Here is a 14,695-nt window from a genome sequence, read left to right as displayed (position 1 = left end):
AATGCCATTTCTGTGCTGGTGAGATGCTGGATGTTTAGAACGGGTTGTAAGGGCTTGTACTTCCTGAATTTCTTTTTATTTCTTACTTATTATAAGTACACGAATAACATTTAATGTCATTCACGAAAAACTTTACCCATTCAACATCGTTATAGATTCTATAATATAGATATATAGATAGTGACATATATTGTAATACAGCAGATGGCTTGTTCTGCTGCTGTGCTGCATGGTCAGCCTTTTTTCTACAGAAAAATAGCACCACGCACTTTTTAAAAGAAATAAATTTATGAACATGCTGAATACTTTAAATAAAGCCCCCCCCCCCACGGAACCGAGTATGTAACATGTGTTTCTACCCGGAACCTTTCTCTAATTGCTCACACTACGCTTAAAAAAATCTTTAGCGGGCCAAGAAGTGCATGAAGGGATCCATTGATAAAGCAACGTTTGTAATTTATTTGTGTGTTTGAGGTGAGTTATTTGCAACATTTCTTGTGTTTCTGTATGTGCAATATGAGGACTTCTCTCTGAAGTAGATAAAATAGATTTTACATGCTTGTAATTGAACCTGGTTGCAGAAGCATTTGTTGTCGCAACCGAGGTAGTTTCTTAGCAACGTTAGCAACCCCTGTATTCGCTCCAGTGGCATTAATAGCTTCATGTAGTTATTTTTTCTGTCTCTGGGCAGTGCTTACGCAGTATATCGGGAAATGCAGTGGATACGGAGAGCTAGCAAAAAATAATTGCTTTTAATAGCCTAACGTGAGCGACTCTGGCACTTTCTTTGCAAATGAAGCAACCCACCAAACAATTGTTGACTGTACCTTATGTGGTGTTGTGCACAATTTGACACTTTTTACGCCACCCATTAATGCAAAGGGTCCACCTCTGACTAGATGATATTTGAGTGGTGGATCATTTTCAGCGCATCAGTCTCCCTGATATGGTTCTCATGTTGCATTGCCAGTGCCATTCTGTGATTATGTAACTTTGTCTATATATTTGTTATATTTTTTCCCCTACAGGAAGTAAAGAAAAGTGAAATTCGTCCAGATTTCTTGTCCTCTACAATAAAGCACACATTATGGAGGTGGAAGACCCTATATCTGCCAAATTCCGGACTATCATTGAGGCACTTATGATTAAAACGACATCAGAGATCGTGAAGGTTTTCGCTGATGTCATGTTGGAGACGAGAATGGAGATCTCTCGTAGCTGGAGGGAAATTAATGATCTGAAGCAGGAGTTGGAACAGAGAGAAGAACAGAGAGAAAAGCAGCGAGCAGACTCCAATTTCAGAAGTCAAATGACTCAAGTGATTTTCAAAACTGAAGAGGATGATGTGATGGTGTCCCAAGACAGTTATATGATTCTTGGAAGTACAGAAAGCAGGGTAAGCTGTTTTCCATGTATACTGCAGCTCTGTACATTGAATTGAACCTATAAGGGTTCAACTATTCAGCTTTAATGTTGGTCTATCCATAACCCTAAAGCTATAACCCTTAAAGGCTCTGTGGCAGTCCCTCTGGGAGAACCGTTTCCCTGTCAGAAACGCTAGAACCCCATTCTTAAAGTTTCATCAGAGAACCTTTGTTTACCTAATTTATTTGGACTTCTAGCTGGTCTCCTACTGTCATTTCTACTAGACAGGGCCAAAGCAAAGCTTCACATAAAAATGTTTCTTACAGTATTTTGGAAGACAACCTCTATTTAGAGGATAAAGACATGGGGGACCAAGTTTGGTGTGGAGAAACTTGACTGGCCTGCAGAGTCCTGACCTCAACCTGATAGAACACCTTTGGGATGAATTAGAGCAGAGACTGTGAGCCAGGCCAAAACTGGGACATCTGCCTTTACATACACATGAATTTAATGGAGTTGGAATATAAGAGCTTCAACTCTTCTGGGAAGGCTTTCCACAAGGTTTAGGAGTGTGTTTATGGTCATTTTTGATAATTCCTCTAGAAGCACATTTTTAAGGTCAGGCACTGTTGAACTTGGCTCAGAGTCTCTGCTCGAATTCATCCCAAAGGTGTTCTGTCGAGTTTAGGTCAGGACTCTGTGCAGTTCCTCCACACCAAACTCGCTCATCCATGTCTTTATGGACCTTGCTTTGTGCACTGGTGTGCAGTCATGTTGGAACAGGAAAGGGTCATCCCCAAACTGTTCCCACAATGTTGGGAGCATGAAATTGTCCAAAATGTCTTGGTATGCTGAAGCATTAAGAGTTCCTTTCACTGGAACTAAGGGGCCAAGCCCAACCCCTGAAAAACAACGCCTGAATTCAATGATTTGGAGGGGTGTCCCAAAACTTTATGTTGAAAGGTTGTATCAGTCGAAACCTATCACTGAAAAAAAGAGATTCGCGTGCATAGTATTTGTGGATGAAGCCATATTTCTCATGCAGAATGGCTAATGTTTCTTCACGGTCGCAGGAAGCCAGTAAGAACTGATTTCTGAAAAAATTAGTCAGTGACCTCTGAGGCTATGGTCAGGCCAGTTGAGCACGCTCACTGCTGGTAAACAACGAAAATATTCAAGATTCAAAGAACTTTATTAATCCCAGGGGGAAATTCCTTTGCCATGTTACAGTTGCTCTAATGAAAATGAAAATAAAAATATGAGAAAAAGAAAAATATGAAAATAAAATATGAGAGAAAGAGAGAAATATATACACTGTTTTAACTGTAAAAAAGAATAAATAAATACAAATACTCGTTCGTGCAGAAACATTAGTTGAGAAAAGAAGCAACCCCTGAATTATGGGGAATGATTTTGCTTGTACACACATTTTTCCACGCGTGACAGAGCTTGCTATGGGAAGTCGAACACATCAAAAGTGGGTGTACACCACAAACCTGCGTGACCCACTGGGAAGCGCTGCGCGACTCTGATGGAAATAGACCCTACCCACCATCAATTTTACCCACAATTCTCCAAAGTGCACATGGAAGCTTAGGCTACAACATTGCCTGAAGTATTGTATGAAGTTGAATTCATAAATGTATTATGTTTATTTTTCCTTTATGGAAACTGCAGTGTTGTTCGACAGTACTTCGTGGAATTACATGCATGTCTAGTTGCAACGGAAGGGGCTGTTCAAAGCAGGAATTTTAAATTTTCGTCTCGATTGTGTTGCTGGTGATTGTGGGTAAAATGGAAATTGATGGTGGGTAGGGTCTATTTCCATCAGAGTCGCGCAGCGCTTCCCAGTGGGTCACGCAGGTTTGTGGTTCGAGCAGCGCTGCTCAAGTTGCTCGACTGAAACTGGTCCGCGCTGCACTATCCACTGGGCTGCGCAAGTAAACCAGCTCATCTCTGCGCTATCCGGACTGTCGCGCTGCTCTGTCCATTGGGCCGCGCAGATATTTGGTCCGCCCAGGGCGGCTCAATCGGGTGGCGCGGTTTCATCCCACTTTTTTGATGTGTTCGGCTTCCGATAATGAAGCGTTGGTGTCTCTGACGCAGCCAGGTGGTTTCAGTACGTGATTGAGCAAGCACGCGCACAGCGGAGGGGAGGGGAGCGGTGTGAGTGACCGGTGGGTCGGTCTAAATTCCTTGTTCTGATGGAGGTTTGCTGAAGCAAATATTTTATATTATGAGAAGTGTAAAAAAAAATCGGTTAATTATGAAATTTTGGCGGTCCACCAGTCTGTGTAGTTAATTTAACACTGTCATCAGAGGTGGCTGTCTGGACTGGAGTTTCTGAGTTCTCACACATTGGATTAAAATGACAGCTTTTTTGCCATGGTTGCCAAACTAGCCTTTTCTTGGAGGATTGTTGAGAAAGTGTGAATGCTTGAGATGCTTACAATTAAAGCCCTTCCAAAAAAAAAAATTCAGGAAATAATGAGCTTTGTAATTCGGCTTCAGCTCATTTCTTGAAATATGTTTAGAGATTTACAATTTAGGCATTTGTGGGAATGGATTATTGTTTATTTTAAAATGCAACAAGCCTAAAAATAAGCTGTGCTGTTGGTGTAACATTTTTTTTAACATGCCAGATTTTTACATAATTCTGTATTTCTGAAAGCCGCTGAAATTTGTTGCAAAAGAAACATGCATTTTGTAATATATGTATTTTTAAATGTGGGTGGCTTTTTATTGTACAAACCGGGTAATGTGATATGCAAGAGGAAAAATACATTTAAAGCCTTGCCCCTTCCCTCATGTCCCAGGGAGGTCTAAAAGCCAATTTGCATGAAATGGGAAGCAAATCAAATGTAGCATTTTCAGTATGAATGTACTTAGACGTTTATTTGAAAATTTTTGTGAGTATGCATTTGGGCACTTGCTTTTGTTAATGTGACATTAGCTGACAGAAAGGTACATGTTTGTATTTATTGCATGATTTAGTAGGGTTGTCTGGAATTTATATATGTAATATATTAAATTCTTATTAAAAAAATGATTTCTTCTTTAAGATTTCTGTTAAAGTTCTGTTTAAAAACTGCCATTATTTTTCTAGGGTGAAGTGCAAATATCTGAAGATGCCACGGTTGAGGTTGAGGAAACGGACACCAGACAGAACAGCATATCAGTCCTTGAACAAGCAACAACAGAAACTACAACACCTGGTAAAGATATAGAGAACATTAAACAGTCAGATTAGAGCATATGTTATAAGCGATACACAAAGTAGTTTCTGGAAATGTCATCTTGTAAATACACAAACTGAAAAGAATATGCATCAACTATGTATAAAGTTGTATCAACTTTTTGTTTATTGTGGGTCATACATATCTATAATCTTTCTCTTTGTATATGAAATCCATATATAGCCATATTTACTGTACCATATGTATTTTACAGTTAATTATACAGTATGTCTAGAATGGTTTTCATTTGCTTGAGTGGACATGTACACATTGAAATAAAATATATACTGTAAGTTTTGGACTTTGTTAACCTGTTAAGTTATGGCTGATTGGTGTGTATGATTATGTAGTATCTGTCTGTACTATTGCCCAAATTCTTGTGTTTAACATTTTCCTATTGGAAAATCCTTTCCAGCTCTTTTTTTCTGTTTTTTTTTTTTTTTTTTTTGCTTTTACAGAAACATCTGTCCCGGATGAGGCCCAGGTGACCCATTTAGAGGGTGGAAAAAGAGATCATCCATCTACGTCTCATGTGGTCTCAGAAACTCAGACATCCACCACAGAGACCAAAGTCCTGCCAAACACTCCAGTCCTTGCTCTTTCAGTGGTCAGCCCCCAGCAATCATCCCCTAATACAAACATTATAATTCTTAATAAAAGGTCACATGAAAAGAGGGCAGTGATGTCAAAGAAAAAATGCATGCAAAACAAAAATTCTGCAATACAAAGCAACAGTGTAACACGGATGCTTCGTGACCGGCAACTCCTGAGTAGCCAAAAACCTTTTCTGTGTTGCGGTTCAGGGCAGTGCTCAAAGCAACAACGAGAGCCAAAAAAGAATTCACCAGTGGCTTCTTGTGTGTACAACTGCACAAATTGTGGGGCAAAGTTTCAGGAAAGGGCAGAGTTTAAGAGCCACAAGTGCTCCAGCAAGCTTAAATGTAACAGGTGTGGACAGACATTCGCCAGTCTCGGTACGCTGGCAAGTCACAATCGGCATGTATCCCCTACATTGAAAAAGCCATTTCCATATAAATGCTACCTCTGTGATCATATGTTTGCAACTCGGTGTGGCTGGAATATACACAAGCGGATCCATGCCCATGGTCATGTTACTGAGATTGCTGAACAGGACATCCCCAGCCCCTCCCATTCATTGCCTGTGCCCAAAGAACTAAAGGCCAAGGTGGAGGTTCGCTTGGAGAGAATTTCAGAGGCTCAGTTGGAAGCAGCATTATTTCCTAAAGGCTCTATATTGCCGGATGATAGCAGTTTGAGCTCCAAGAAATTAACCTCAGTTGTGGAACCCACATCATCGACAGGGAATTCTAATAAACTGTCTACAGGCACAACCATGAATGCATCCTTGTTAAATATGGAATCTGTATCTAACAGCTACACAGAACTTGTCATGGAATGCCATGCTTCTAGTTCAGGGACTGAATCAAGCGAATGTTTGAGACAGTCAGATGATGTGACAGAAGACTCCGTTTTTAAAAATGCCTCTAGCAAAAACCAGCCAACAGAAAAGTGGACCCAGTCAAAATCCCTGATTGCACGTAGAGTTGACAGTGTGGAGTGCGACGAAGGTTCATCCAGTGCAAGTGAAGACTTGGCAAAAGGATTAAATTCTCTTTCTCGGAAACGGAAAATGTCAGGTAAATTTTTTTCAGAATTGATCCAGCGTTTCAAAATATGAGCAAATCTTTGTAAAGCTGTGATTGTCAGTTTTAAAGACTAGAAAATTCTCAATATGATCTCTCTCCTTTTTTTTTTCTTTCAGACTGTAATCATGACATGTACAATGGTGTGTTTCCTGTTGAGAAAATTCTTAGATGGAGAAATACAAAGGTGGGACAAATTAAAAAAAAACTTTAATGAAGATAATTCAATCCTAAGATCTGTATTGCACAATATATGATTCTGGTTTTTGACAGAGCATTCAGCATAGATACTGATGTACATAGTTAAATAATCTTATGGAAATATTTTCTGTTTTTCTGTCTATGAAGCATTTATCACAGCAATCCTTTAACTGTAGTTTGTGAAATCTCATGTTTCTCTTCTCTATTATTCAACATCATAAGGGTCGCAACGAAGTTAGAATCAAGTGGATGCCCTGCTCATTATGGTAAGCTGATCTGTTCCATTTAAACCTACTGTGAAAGACCATCTATGACTTGGTGATATGGTAATTAGAGTTAGTTGCCATGATTAACCAGTACTGCATAAAATTGTACAAACTTATTACCCTAGTTTATTTTTTTGTTTTGTTGTGTTTTTTTAGTGGGGCAAAATGGAAAAACACGTGGGAGCCAGCTGAAAGCTTTATCTCTTACAAAGATGGCAAAAATGAAGAAAGTGGAGACAAACAGAATTAAAATGCTTGGTGACATTTAATGTTTGTGATTATTTTACAAATGGCATATGGCTTAGGAACTGAGAGTGATGATATGAATGACTGATTATAGATAACCCTAACCCTGAGTTCTGTGCTTTTGTCTTTGTACAAAACAAAAGGAAAGAATTGGATTCTAGATCAATTGGAATGTATTAATTTACTGACATGGTACTGCGTGAATGCTACAGCTTGCACTGTGTTAAAACCCTTTCCAGTACTTTTAGCACAATCCTTAAATAGGTTGTATGTTTTCTCTTGTCTGTAAACAGATAAATGTTGCAATGAAAATGACTTGTCCAACATTCTAATGCATGTACACCAGTCAGTAATTTGTTAAAATAAGGTACATAATTAAGAGTAAATTGTGTTGGGGATTCTGGTATATTAAATTATTTTTTTCACAAAGCAAATAGCAACAGGTCTTAAGTCATTTTCAACTGCTGCACAGAATCCTGGAATATATTTCATCGTCTGTACTTTTCAACTCCCCAAGAAGTTTTAGAATGGGTTGTTCATTGTTGATCATTTGTTTTTCTTACATCTATACAAAATGCATTACAGCTACTTGGGGATAAATCTCAGAATGGGGCCAATAAATTGATAAACAGTAGACTGCATGACTTAAAGATTTTGAATTAATTTGTTATTTTTGTGTTACTTGGGAAGGCATTGTATCACATGGCTTTCATGACCGGCTTAATGTAAAAATATTTCATGCTATTACTGTGCATGAGGTACTTCATATCACCTATGAATTGAGAGTGATACATGTTTGTATTTTAAAAATGTTGTAGTACGTGATCGATATTCCCAAGATTACCATCTTGTTTTGTCCTTTTAAATTCAAGGTCAGCTGATCAAATTGTTGCTTACATGTAGCACCAGCTTAGTGAAAAATATCAAGATATCTTTACATTACTGATTGTACATCTGTTTTTGTCAATTTTTAAAATGTATGGTTTTTTTATTGCTTGAAGTGGTTTGTTTTGTTTTTAGTATTTGGGGTAACATCTTTGAAGTTGATGCAAAAATGAATGGAATGTCAGATTGAAAGTTGCTCTATGGTCTAGTCTAATGTTACTGTTCATATCTTCACCTTTGTTTAACTAAGCATGCATATCAGTGTTGCATTTCATCTAATGAAAACTAAAATGTATATTCACTCTTCATTTTATGGAACATAGTGCATCTTTCTGTGATGTAAGTTGTGTCCTGAGATTTCAGTGGTTGTGTGTATTTGTAGCTTGATACTGCTTGATATTTCATTGATGCTTGTAAAAATGTTGACAAATTGTCATGTTTATTGGGCAGTAGTTTGTGCGAATGCATGATTAAAATAAAATTCCAGGTCCAGATTGGATGCCTGTCTCTTATGAGGTTCTGTTCATGTAGTACATACGCCTGCTGAAGCTGCCAGATTAATGTTCTTGACCATATATATTTTTTTTAAAGATCAGAGTTGGTTCTTTTTTTCAGTTTTAGTTCTTTTTCTCATTTTTAAGTGTCAGACACACATCCTATATGAAATTTCCTTACAAGGAAACTGATTCATTAATATAAAATCAGCCACTGATTTTGAAGTATTTAAAAAGAAAAGAAAATGTAAAAAAAAAAAAAAAAAAAAAGCACATTTCATTCATGTATCCTGTGGTCTGATTTACTTTGTGTATCTTGGTTTAGTTGACCATGGAGAGTCAAGTATCAGGTACTGTGTTCATCAGAAATTCTGTTTCCACCAATGGAAATTTTTAGAGATGTGAAAGTAGCAAATAGGTAATCACAATCTCACCGGGTCTTACATGTATTAACCACATTTTCCTGTAAGCCAGTGAAAGGTTTTTATCTCTTCTTCTGTGGTGATTGCTAAACTCAATTCTACTGTATGAGCTTTAAAACCTTGTAGATTCATTTAGTACAAATATTTTAATGAAAGCTTTTTTTCTTTGTGAACATTTACAAAGCTGTTTTAGCATTGGAAACTAAAGGGGTCTGAGGGGGAGGGTGACAAAAGCATTTCCGTTTAAATGCAGCAGTCAGGAAATTTCTCAGAAATGAAACGAGTGATGTTCAGCTTGCAAACACAATGCTTTTGTCTTGGCTACTGACGTTAACAGGTATTTTTAATACATTATACCATTTATAGATTATTGATAATCCGGTTGTCTGTAAACTTAAACGATGTGGTAGTAAATAATACAAAATGACATTTAAATGTGGTCTCAAATATATATATATAAAATATATATTTTTTTCCACCAGTGGCCCTTGCATTGCCATTGAAGGGTTTGGGAGCGACAGAACAAAAACAGGTTCAACTTGGAAAATCGGTCGTCTTGAGATGTAACATTTCATTGCATCATGAAATTTTCTGGCTGCGAGTGAACAGGTTGGAAAGACCGAGGCTTCTGATGGTGGCACGCCTAAAAAATGATGGAGATTTTACTGAAATTTGGAATTATGACAGCACCCATTATGAAGGCTGTCTGGTAGACAAGTTTATTGGACTGAGAATTTTAAATGTCTTGATCAACGATCTTGGCTCATACTACTGTGGAATTGCAGAAGGAAAACGCATGGAGTTTGAAGATGGAGTTCACATATATGGTAATATAACTTTAGAAATTTGGCATGGCTTCTATGTTATTTAATATTTTTTGTATCATCTTTTATCTTTATCATTTCAGCAGACATGAGAGATGAAAAAGTCACTAACTATAAAGAAGGTAACTTTATTATCCAGAATTTTACTTAATTTTATAAATTATTAGATCAGTTCATAGTGTACACACTATGATATAAAGAGCCTGTACTAGACAAATTTAAAAAAAAAAAAAAAGGTTCTACTTTAGAAATACATTTTCGACACTAAGAACTGCATCAGGAAATCTGTTTGCCAAGCTGATCCACATAAACAATAAATTATTTATCAAACATCTGCTATATAGGAAACCTTTGTGTACCCGTTTTGATATACAGGCTTAGTAACTACCTCATTTTAATTTCCACAGACATTCCCATTCGTCCTCGAGTACCTGAAAAAAGACAGAGCTTATACCCAGTATTTGCCTCAATCTTGGGTGCTGGACTACTTTTAATGGTTCTGGTGGTTTTTATTGTACAGATGATAACCTGTAGCTAAATTAACTGAATAGAGCATAAAAAAGATTGTTTCCAATGACTCAATCAAATATTATAAGTCGTTGTTTTGTACCTGATTGTTCATTCACATACATTAATTGTTCAGTATCACTAAATTACAAAATAAATGTGATTAGTTTAAAGCTGTGGTTATAACATTTGAAGTGAAGAATTTGATTTCTTTTATTTATTTCCTACATTTTTCCTGCCTTTGTATTGTATGATCTATTATGACTATAATTTCCATTTCACAATAATATAATAGTGAGTTGAATTAAAGCTTGATATGTTCCTGCTTATACTGCGCGATTTATCATAAGAGAAAACATATCATGTATTATTGAAGAATTAAAATGCTGTGATATTAGCACAAAGAACATCCATGTGTGTACTGTCATAAATCTGATTGTAGTCATGATTAGTTATGTTTAGTCAAAGTTATGGTAAACTTGTGAAACTGTAAATATATAGCTTGGTCCATTGTTTCAATCTTGAAGTGAGCATCCAAGGCAAAACAAATATATTTGCAACAGTCCAAAATGATAAAAATATATACTGTACTGTACTACATACAGTATTTGACATCACTGGTTAAAGCGTTGTCTTTTTTTTTATACTTTCCTCACATTTGTCTGGTGTACATATAAAACACAAAGTGAACAAACGTTTGGAATCCTGGAACAACTGTACCTTGACACATGATTTCTTACATCCTTTTGGTAACATACTCCTGAGTCATTTCCCTCCACATATCCAAAAGAACTCTTTGGATTACTATTCCCTGTGTCTGAGGGTGGTAAACACACCTTTATTGCTTTATCATATCCAAATAAGTTATCACTATATGTTTGAACTGACTTTCAGGTATCCTTTTCTAACATGGTTTGCTCAATTCAATTTATTTGTATAGTGCTTTTAACAATGGCCATTGTCTCAAAACTTTACAGAAGTATAGAAAGAGAAAAAGAAATTATAAAGTTTAAAGTTAAGTTACTATTTATCCCTCACATTTATCTCTAACATTTATCCCTAATGAGCAAGCCTGAGGTGACGGTGGCAAGGAAAAACTCCCTGAGGTGATATGAGGAAGAAACCTTGAGAGGAACCACACTCAGAAGGGAACCCATCCTCATTCGGGTGACACTTAATTATTAAAAGGATAAGAATTAATCTACCAGTGCCGGGTACCGGTGCATACCGCCTTGCAGAGTGGTCAACACCATGCACTTCTGAAATTAGAATGTGAGAAAGAAGTGTGATGGGTGCAACAGTTGTCCCCTTGTGTGAGCACCACATTCCACAAAGTTTTTTGTAGCTTCTCTTTGTTGACACATAAATTGTTCAGATACTCTTACCTGATGTTGGAGGTGCAAGTACAGCAACCTGACTATTTTTTTGACGTTATTACTTTTAATGACAAAGCCATTCCCTTTTTTTTGTGCACTTCACATTTTATAATGTCTTAACATTTCAGCTGCATCATTTCAGAGATTAGTTGATCGATTTGTTCAGCAGGCTGGGTGGGCATTCGCATAACTCTTTATAAAACCTCTTTTTTCCAAATGGCCCTAAAGAAGTGAAACACCCAATTAGCACAATCAGAATCAGTGTGTATATTAACAGTTTTATCTTTGGCTAGATTTGACAGTCTTAAGTGCTTTTAATTCTGACAGTGGGCAGATCACAGTTGTTTACTTTGTTGAAATATTACTGGAACAAACTCTTATTTTTCTACTACTGAATATTCGGCATTATTTCCTAAGTGATGTAAGTATATTCTGTCCAGTAAATAAACTGCTTCCACCTCTAGGATAAATTTCGCTTCAAGATCTGGTTGTAAACTACTGAATGATAGGGATGAAACTCTTGTTTCAAAGACAATAACATATATCTCTGTTACAGACTCTATTTTCATGTTTGCCACATGATTTCTTGTCTTAGCTGCATTTTCTGCTATCCAGTCTATCATCCCTAAAAAATATGTCCTTCTGTCAGTTGCAGACAATTCTGCAGTTCAGCGCTTGATGCATTGTGTAGGACAGTTTAGTTGCTACTTTAATGGAATCCCTATAACTCTGCTCTAGGGATGTGGAGAAAATCATTAAATCATGACAGAGCTTACCTATCATTCTTTCTTCAGTTTTCTGATTTCCCCTTCCTCTGGCTATTTTGTACTAATGATATATATATAGGAATATAACATTTTTAAGAACTCTGGCTTAGGTGTTACTGGATATTTAATGATGTCTTGACAATCATGTAGATCATTCTGTGAAAGCACCTTTACATAAAGCGCATAGATAATTCTGTAAACGCGCCCTTACATAAAGCTTACATACACTATATTGCCAAAAGTATTCGCTCACCTGCCTTGACTCGCATATGAACTTAAGTGACATCCCATTCCTAATCCACAGGGTTCAATATGACGTCGGTCCACCCTTTGCAGCTATAACAGCTTCAACTCTTCTGGGAAGGCTGTCCACAAGGTTTAGGAGTGTGTTTATGGGAATTTTTGACCATTCTTCCAGAAGCGCATTTGTGAGGTCACACACTGGCCTGGCTCTCAGTCTCTGCTCTAATTCATCCCAAAGGTGTTCTATCGGGTTGAGGTCAGGACTCTGTGCAGGCCAGTCAAGTTCATCCACACCAGACTCTGTCATCCATGTCTTTATGGACCTTGCTTTGTGCACTGGTGCACAGTCATGTTGGAAGAGGAAGGGGCCAGCTCCAAACTGTTCCCACAAAGTTGGGAGCATGGAATTGTCCAAAATGTCTTGGTATGCTGAAGCATTCAGAGTTCCTTTCACTGGAACTAAGGGGCCAAGCCCAGCTCCTGAAAAACAACCCCACACCATAATCCCCCCTCCACCAAACTTTACACTTGGCACAATGCAGTCAGACAAGTACCGTTCTCCTGGCAACCGCCAAACCCAGACTCGTCCATCAGACTGCCAGATGGAGAAGCGCGATTCGTCACTCCAGAGAACGCGTCTCCACTGCTCTAGAGTCCAGTGGCGGCGTGCTTTACACCACTGCATCCGACGCTTTGCATTGCACTTGGTGATGTATGGCTTGGACGCAGCTGCTCGGCCATGGAAACCCATTCCATGAAGCTCTCTGCGCACTGTTCTTGAGCTAATCTGAAGGCCACATGAAGTTTGGAGGTCTGTAGCGATTGACTCTGCAGAAAGTTGGCGACCTCTTCGCACTATGCGCCTCAGCATCCGCTGACCCCGCTCCATCAGTTTATGTGGCCTACCACTTCGTGGCTGAGTTGCTGTTGTTCCCAAACACTTCCACGTTCTTATAATACAGCTGACAGTTGACTGTGGAATATTTAGGAGCGAGGAAATTTCACGACTGGATTTGTTGCACAGGTGGCATCCTATCACAGTTCCACGCTGGAATTCACTGAGCTCCTGAGAGCGACCCATTCTTTCACAAATGTTTGTAAAAACAGTCTGCATGCCTAGGTGCTTGATTTTATACACCTGTGGCCATGGAAGTGATTGGAACACCTGATTCTGATTATTTGGATGGGTGAGCGAATACTTTTGGCAATATAGTGTATCTACGTTCTTTAGGGCACTTAGAATATAGTGCGCTCGCCGGCGTGCCACGGGGTTTATTGTGAAAAATAGCGTATTTTAACTGACGTAGGGTTTCGTGGGTGTCCATCATAAACTATCACAATCATGTAGATGCGCGCTTGAAACGCGCCCAAGCCCGGCTAGCTCAGTCGGTAGAGCATGAGACTCTTAATCTCAGGGTCGTGGGTTCGAGCCCCACGTTGGGCGGTTCAGCCTTTTCTTTCTTGAGACACGAACACGATCATGTGAAAACCTAAGTGCAATTTGTTCGACTTTCTCAGTCGTTATTTATGTATGAATAAGATATGAATCGGGTTTTTTTCAACTCATAACCTGTCTAACGTGAGTACATACAGTGAGGTTAATTATGTTTTGAACTGATTAATTCTAAGTAATCCCTAACGATAGTCCTAACCATAAAAAATCAGGAGTCAATAATACATACATACATAGTTGTCGTATATATATATATATATACAATACAGATGTCGAGCTATATATATATATATATATATATATATATATATAGCTCGACATCTATATTGTATTAGAAAGACTTTTGGTAATAAAGAATGAAAAATGTGACGCCCGAACAGGGACTTGAACCCTGGACCCTCAGATTAAAAGTCTGATGCTCTACCGACTGAGCTATCCGGGCCCTGCTGCGGTCTGCTTTCGAGGAATTTTCAAAGAAAATACGCATTCTCTCGAGTAATAGCACATTCACATAAACACATAGATCTCATACATTTAAACACTGTCAGAAACAAACAGATTAGATAATTTAACAGAACAGTGCTACAAGGTTTGAAATATAGATACGTAGTGTTTTTTGTTTGTTTTAAATGTGTTAAAGAACTTCGTTTAAAACAACCAGAGCATTCAAGATATTTTGACATGGGGTGAATGCTACGATGTATACTTATATAAAACATACGTAAAAAACTATGAAGATACGCTTA

The 14,695-nt window shown here is 37.9% G+C and overlaps 1 protein-coding gene and 2 non-coding genes across 3 annotated transcripts; 2 read left to right on the top strand and 1 right to left on the bottom strand.

Annotated features, from left to right (window-relative positions):
• Positions 1–359: 359 nt before the first annotated feature.
• On the top strand, positions 360–8,362 carry zgc:66472 (uncharacterized protein LOC327494 homolog). The gene is made up of 7 exons (XM_058385740.1): positions 360–474; positions 1,029–1,396; positions 4,472–4,580; positions 5,060–6,259; positions 6,385–6,452; positions 6,689–6,732; positions 6,889–8,362. The coding sequence occupies exons 2-7, from the start codon at positions 1,088–1,090 to the stop codon at positions 6,980–6,982; spliced, it is 1,824 nt and encodes a 607-aa protein (XP_058241723.1). The 5' UTR covers positions 360–474; positions 1,029–1,087; the 3' UTR covers positions 6,983–8,362.
• A 5,505-nt stretch (positions 8,363–13,867) lies between these two features.
• Positions 13,868–13,940, top strand: trnak-cuu (transfer RNA lysine (anticodon CUU)). The gene has a single exon. It is a non-coding gene; the product is annotated as a tRNA-Lys (tRNA).
• Positions 13,941–14,318: 378 nt separating this feature from the next.
• trnak-uuu (transfer RNA lysine (anticodon UUU)) lies at positions 14,319–14,391 on the bottom strand. The gene has a single exon. It is a non-coding gene; the product is annotated as a tRNA-Lys (tRNA).
• Positions 14,392–14,695: the final 304 nt, after the last annotated feature.

The sequence above is a fragment of the Hemibagrus wyckioides genome, linkage group LG03 (genome assembly GCF_019097595.1).
Source record: "Hemibagrus wyckioides isolate EC202008001 linkage group LG03, SWU_Hwy_1.0, whole genome shotgun sequence".
NCBI lineage: Eukaryota > Metazoa > Chordata > Actinopteri > Siluriformes > Bagridae > Hemibagrus > Hemibagrus wyckioides.
This window is presented reverse-complemented; position numbering and strand designations above follow the sequence as displayed.

Excerpts from the sequence above, each read along its gene's own strand:
- zgc:66472 (XM_058385740.1), top strand. The coding sequence starts at position 1,088 with ATGGAGGTGGAAGACCCTATATCTGCCAAATTCCGGACTATCATTGAG. Across the intron at positions 4,581-5,059 it reads AACAGAAACTACAACACCTG|AAACATCTGTCCCGGATGAG; the intron begins GTAAAGATATAG and ends TTGCTTTTACAG. Across the intron at positions 6,733-6,888 it reads TGGATGCCCTGCTCATTATG|TGGGGCAAAATGGAAAAACA; the intron begins GTAAGCTGATCT and ends GTGTTTTTTTAG.